We start from the raw sequence: 6516 nt of genomic DNA, 5'->3' as shown, positions 1-6516 counted from the left end.
GTCCCAGTCCCTTGTCCCCCGACGGGGGCCGGGCGGGCGGGGCGGCGCTGTCCGCGGTGCTGGCACGGCGCTCTCCGCGGTTCCCGGCCTTCTTCCCCTCCTCCTCAGCCCCCTCCTCTTCCTCCGTCCATCCTCCTCCTCCTCCTCCCCGCGCCCCCTCCTCTTCCTCCATCCCCCTCTTCCTCTTCCTTCAGCCCCCCTCTTCCTTCATCCTCCCCGGCTGCCTTCATCTCCCCTTCACCTCTCTCCTCATCTCCCCTTCCTCCTCTTCCTCCCGGCCTCCCTCTTCCCCGTTCTCCCCTTCCTCCCTCTCCCGCATCCTTCATCCCCCTCCGCCTCCTCTTTCTCAGCCTCCCTCCCGCACACTCTCCTCCTTTTCCTCCCGCCTCCCCCTCTCCCTCCTCTTCCTCCCCCAGCAGTGACGTGTCTGGACGTGCTGCTCCCCGGCCCGGCGCAGGCACCGCTCGGGGCTCCGGCACCGCTCGGGGCTCCGGTACCGCGGCCCGGCCCGGCCCGACAGCGGCTCCAGCGGGGCGCGGGCGCTGTCCGGGGCCGCCCATGCGGTCGGGGGGCGATGTGGGCGGCGCGGAGCCGGCGGTAGTGCCCGCACCGGGGCCCCCCCGGGAGCATGGGCTGCATCGGCTCCAAAACCACCATCGGTGGGTGAGCGGCACCGGGATGGGAGCGGGGGCTTGGGGGAATAGGGGGTCCTAGGGTATGGAGGGTGTTAGGGGAACTTGAGGATGGCGAGGGGCGTGTGCGGGGGCTGCTGGGGGCGGCCGAGGGGATGGGAGTGATGCGATAGGGGTGTCGGGGGCTACGGGGGATGGGGGATGTGGGAAGGTGGAGAGCAGGGAGCTGAGAGGGATCCAGGGGATGGAGTGGCTGTGTATGGGGACTGGGAGGATGTGAGGGCTGTGGGATATAGAGAATTATGGAGGTGGGGGTGTACACAGAGAGAACTGGGGTATCTAAGTGTGTTGTGCATACAGAGAGCTTGAGGGCTCTGGAGGACTTGGGCACATATAGGGTGATGGGGGCTATAGATGGGTGGGCGTTTGGGAGCTGGGGGTGCTGCTCTGGGGCAGCTGGGGGGCCCAGGGGAGTGCAGGGAGATACGGGGGCATGCGGATGTGTAGAGGCTGGGGGGATTGGAGCGGTTGGGCTTCAGCTCTGGGGGAGCTGGAGGGTGGGGGTGGGAGAGCAAGAGAACTGGGAAGAGAGTGTGGGACTGGGGTGCTAGTCAGAGTCCTGAGAGCTTATGGGGGTGCTATGAGGGAGACAGAGTTTTTCAGGGGGCTATTGGAGGTTGTGCTATGGGAGCTGGCAGGGGTTTGCTGCAGTGTGTGGGGTACAATGGGGGTGCTGCTGTTGTCCTGGGCATGCTGCAGGAGGGATGGGGGCTGTGATCAGAGGGTGTTCTGGAGGCTCAGTTGGTGGGGGCTAGGACTGTGTTGAGAGTGTTGCAGACGTGCTGGAGGGGCCCTGGGGGTGTTGTTGCTAGGATGTCACCACAGGGTGCCCCTGCCCACAGCTGGGAGTGGGGGCGATCCTCTCTGCAATTTCCCAAAGAAGCCAGGGTGTACCCTCAGATGCGGGTGGGAGGCAGCACTTTTGAGCTCCCCTATATCCCACCTCAGAGCTGGTTTACGTCAGCTAGGCCCACCCTGGTGCAGGGGAAAGGAGGCTCTTGAGGGATACCCCGCCTTGGCTCCTTTGGGACTGGCCTTTTCTGGGAACTGCATTGACAAGAGGCCCCCGGTGCCTGGGAATCAGTGCCCGAGGGTGTGAACACCCGTCCATTAGGAGTGCCAGTGCCAGGAGGTCAAGCTGCTGTGGCGAAGGATGGGTGCAGATGCTTTTACTGATCCTATCCCTTCTTGCTCCTTTCTGTCCTCACCCAGAAGTGGGGAGTTGCAGAGGGGGATTTTGGAGATAGTGGAGGAGCAGCAGTCCCCCGCAAGCATGGCCCCCAGTGCTGCCTCCCTCCACACACCCAGCACCTGGCCCGGTCCAGCCTGGTCCAGCTGCCCCCACCCCTCCCACAGCAGCTGCCAAGCTGGGATGGGTGCCTGGCCCCCTGTGCCAGGCTGGGGCCGTGCATTACCGCTGACACAGGCGGAAGAGTTGCCCGGGCGTGAGTCACCAGTGCTGCAGCAACGAGTTGTGCCTGGTCTCAGACTGGACAAGAAGCTGCCACCACAGGGTCACTGGGTGGGGGACTGAGAGGGTTGCTGGGGAAACGGAGGTGTTGAGGTTGGCCTCAGCTCTTCCTGCAGTGGCCGTGGACACGACGCTCTGTGTGGAGTGGAAGGAGGTGAAGGCACTGTCACCCCTGAGTGCTGCCCGCCCGCTGCCCCGGCTGGTGCGCCAGGCCTCCTTCGACAGCCAGGACTTCCTCCAGGTACCACTGAGCCCGGTCGTGTCCAACCGATGTATCCATGTGCTGGTACCCCATGGCGGGGCACCCGTCCTGGCCATGGCCCTGCCAGCTCGCAGTGGCTCGGGGCTGCTCTGACGTCAGCCATGAGCCGGGCTGTATCCTGGGAGAAATCAGTCCACGGTGCCTCGTTGCCATGGCAATGCAATTTGTTGCGCGCCTCCAAATCCCACATCGCTTCCCCCGTGGCCATGGGCTCAGGGCCTGGCATGGCCGGGATAGCAATTGGGACATACAGCAGGATGTCCTGGCATGGCGTGTGCTGCCAGGGAATGGATGCTGGGGAGTTGGGCTGTGGTGGTCTTGCACGTGCACGTGTGTGTGCACAAGCTGGGGATGGCGCGTTGGCACCAAGTAGCACGGGGCACGTACACATGTGTGTGCACACAAGTGTGCAGGTGCATGTGTGTGTACAGTGAGCTCAGGTGTGAGCGTGCAGGTGTGTGTTTAGGGTCAGTTTGTGTATGAGAGTGCCTGCGTGTGTGTGCACACATGGTTACCTGAACAGGCACGTGCAGGTGTGTTCACAGGGTCAGTGTGTGGCTGTAGTGACACTGTGGGAGTGTGCACACAGGCACAGGTGCCCTGCTGTGACCATCCCTCTGCACACACGTGTCTGTAATGTGTGTGTGCACAATCACCCCAGGCTCCACTGGGTGGCCAAGCCTGCTCCTGGAGTGTGGGGCTGTCAGAAGGGGAATGGTGCAGGGGCTCTGACCACACTGCCCACTCTGGCAGGTCAATGTTGAGGACACTGTCGAGATGCTGCCCAAGTCACGGCGCGCGCTGACCATCCAGGAGATTGCTGCCCTGGCCCGCTCCTCGCTGCACGGTAACTGCTCACCCAGGGGCTCATCTGGGAAAGGGAGCTCTCCTGAGGCGAGGGGTCTGGGCCTCCTGGGGGGGGGGCCTGTGAGTCACCCCTTTGGAGTTTGGGGGGGGGCTCAGGGGGTCCTTGGTGGCACCCAAGAGGAGGGCATGGAGGTGCCAGGTCCCATGGGTTACTGGCAGGGAGTGCTGGGTCCCTGGGTCATGGGCTCTGTGAGGGGACTTGGGGTGCCCCAGGGCATGCTGATGTGGGGGCATATCCTACAGGTATCTCTCAGGTGGTGAAGGAGCACGTGACGAAGCCGACGGCCATGGCGCAGGGCCGTGTCGCCCACCTCATCGAGTGGAAGGGCTGGTGTAAGCCTGTGGAGTCACCTTCTGCCCTGGAGAGCGCCTTCAGCTCCTACTGCCACCTGAGCGAGGGCGAGCAGGAGGCGCGATTTGCTGCCGGTGGGCACCGTGGGCATGGCCAGTGGGCATGGTCCCCACTGTGGCCCAGGGCAGGGGCTTTGGGATGGATTGTCCCCATTCATCCATCTATCCATTCATTCATCCATCCATCCATCCATCCATCCATCCATCCATTCATCCATCCATAGATACCATGGCACCATGGGCACAGAGGTGCCAGGGCGGTGGGATTTTGGGGACACCTCCCTGCACGTGTTTGACCCATGCCTGTCCTGTGTCAGGAGTGGCGGAACAGTTTGCCATCGCTGAGGCCAAGCTGCGAGCCTGGTCCTCAGTGGATGGGGACGACTCCAATGACGAGTCCTACGACGAGGACTTCATGCCATCCACAGAGAGCTCCCAGCCCACCGGTAAGTGCTGTGGGGAGTGGGCAAGTTGTCCCATTGCTGGTGTGGGTGTCCCACCACTGAGGGTTAAATGAAAGGGATGCCTGCTGCCTGGAGCACTGCCCAGCCTGGCCACCCCCATACAGGGCACTGCTTCTGCCTGGCACTGTGGCGAACAGTGCCTGAGCCAGGGATGGGGAAGCCCTTAAATGTGACTGGTGCCAGAGAGTGTTTTGCTTTTCCTTTGGTGGTTACCAGTGCCATGCGTGCAGCAATTGGTGGGCAAAGCAGGCAGGCACAGGGCTGCTCCCAACCTGCAGGGCACAGGGCAGGGGGCAGCTGACATCCCTGGTGCCCTCAGCCCTAGACTGACCCAGGCATCCTGGTTTCCCACAGAGCTGACTGGCACGATGCCCACCAGTGCGCTGCTGCGAGACCTACTGCAGGGCCACCTGTGCCAGCTGGGCGTGCGGCACGGCTCCTGCGAGCCCGAGAGCGACTCCTCGCACACCCTCTCCCCCGAGACTCTCTGCTCCAGCCTCTGCAGCCTGGAGATGGTGTCCCCCTCCGAACTCACTGCCAAACTGCTGGGCTCCCTGGGGGGCGAGGACCTGCTGCTGCCCAAGCTGCCGCCCCCAGCCAGCCAAAGTGCCTTGCGGGGCCTGGCACGGCTCCGGTGCCAGGACTCCCTCTACTCCGTGTCCTACGCCGAAGCCTGTCTCTCGCCCACCGAGGACGAGGTGGTGCTGAGCAAGGACTTCCCACTCCGCCGGAAAATCTCTGACGTCGCCTCCTCTGGGGTGGCATCGCTGGAGGAGGAGGAGGCCGAAGAGCCCTGATGCCTCCTGGGGTGCCCTGCCTCTCCTGGTGGGGGTCCAGCTCCCCTGCCGAAGCCCTCTGGCCAGACCCCATGCTGGGTGAGGGACAGGCCCTGCAGCTGCTCCCCCTCGCTATCCGGGCGCAGGAGGGGTTCAGGGGGCCACTGCAGCCCCCCCAGCCAGTGTGCCCCCACCATGCCCCAGCCCTGCTTGGCCACATCGTTGCCCTCCTGGATTTTTGCATGAGAGCAGGGAAGGGGCGCAGGGAAGGGCTTGGGGGGGTCTGTCCCCTTCCCTGATGCCCAGATGTGCCCCCAAGAACTGACAAGACTAAATAAGTGGGGCTGGTTGTTCGCATGTTCTCCCCCAAGCCACCCTGGGCTCCCCTTTTGGGCACAGCTCCCTCCCCCACAATGGCATGGCTGAAACTCTCTGAGCATCCTGTGGTGCCTCTACCACCCCGAGCCAGGGTGGTGGTGGGGGTTTTGGTGTGGGAAGGGCTTTTCTCCTCTCTCCCTGGCCAACTTTTATTGGACTGAGTTTAAAACTGTGAACTGCTGCCTTGGAGCATGGAGCTACTGGAGGGGTGCTGTGAGGGTGCCAGGGGTGCTGGGGGGCTGCAGATGTGCCGTGGTGCTGGGACTTTCTACACTTTTGTACATGCATGGGGCTGGCACAGGAAAGCTGCAGGGCTGGGTGGGCATGGGCCCCAGGCTGGGGACTTTGGGCCACCAGGACAGCAGCCCCAAGCCAGCCCTGCAGCACGGGGCTCAGCCCAGCCAGGGCCCCCCAAGTCTGCTGTGAGGCAATGCAGGGTGGAGAGAGGAGGTGGGAAGTGGGACAGATGTCCCCGTCGACAAGTCACTCACTCCTAGCAGGGAACCAAGTGCCTACATGAAGGGCAACCAGCCCCCCTGTCCTGGCTGGAGGTGGCACCCCCCCTCGGGGACCCCCAAAGCCCGTGTGAGGGGTTCCAGGCACGTCATTTGGGGGAGGAATGCCGGTTTTTGCCAACGCTTGCGCGCCCCTTCCCGCATGGCACGTGTTTTCGTGGGGCCACTCTCCCCCTGCATGCTGCTCCTCACCCAGCCCAGCCCCTGTCCACTGGCCCTGCACCCCGGGGTGCCCCCTAGCACCCACTGCACCCATACTCCCCTGCACCCCCCAGCACCCCCATCAACCCCTGCCGGGCACAGCTCCTCTTCTCCCTCCCTGCCATGGGGTGCCTGGTGTGGGACTGTCCCCCACCGCCGCTGCATCACCGAGCTGTGAGGGGCTGCAGGGGCCAGCAGGCCTGACACCACACTGATGGCTCCCTGCCACCCGCTACCACTCCCTCCTGAGGGCGGCGGATGCTCCCCACGGTACTGGGATGGGCTGGGGGGTGCCTGTGGAGGGGTGGGGGGCTTTGCTCTGTGTGTGTGTGCATGTGCACACCTGGGAGCGCATGGGCATGTGCACGCATGTGCATACCTGTGGGAGCTGCCTGAGCCCCCCACCCCGCTGTGGCGGTACCTGTGGAGTATCTGTGGGGTGCCCACACTATGGCACCCCCTCCTCCATCCTGCCAGGTCTTGAATAAAGTCAATTGTGCGAGCGCTGCACCGGGCACCTCTTCTTGCAGGTGGGGGGG

The 6516-nt window shown here is 64.0% G+C and overlaps 1 protein-coding gene across 1 annotated transcript; it reads left to right on the top strand.

Annotated features, from left to right (window-relative positions):
• The first annotated feature begins 178 nt into the window (after positions 1 to 178).
• FAM131A (family with sequence similarity 131 member A) lies at positions 179 to 6487 on the top strand. The gene is made up of 6 exons (XM_085069177.1): positions 179 to 659; positions 2280 to 2404; positions 3179 to 3272; positions 3536 to 3718; positions 3961 to 4089; positions 4462 to 6487. The coding sequence occupies exons 1-6, from the start codon at positions 629 to 631 to the stop codon at positions 4902 to 4904; spliced, it is 1005 nt and encodes a 334-aa protein (XP_084925303.1). The 5' UTR covers positions 179 to 628; the 3' UTR covers positions 4905 to 6487.
• The last annotated feature ends 29 nt before the right edge of the window (positions 6488 to 6516 follow it).

This window comes from Lichenostomus cassidix, chromosome 9 (assembly GCF_008360975.1).
Source record: "Lichenostomus cassidix isolate B80296 chromosome 9, HeHo_3.0, whole genome shotgun sequence".
Lineage (NCBI taxonomy): Eukaryota > Metazoa > Chordata > Aves > Passeriformes > Meliphagidae > Lichenostomus > Lichenostomus cassidix.
The sequence above is the reverse complement of the archived record's forward strand: the minus strand, read 5'-3'. Positions and strand labels throughout refer to the sequence as shown.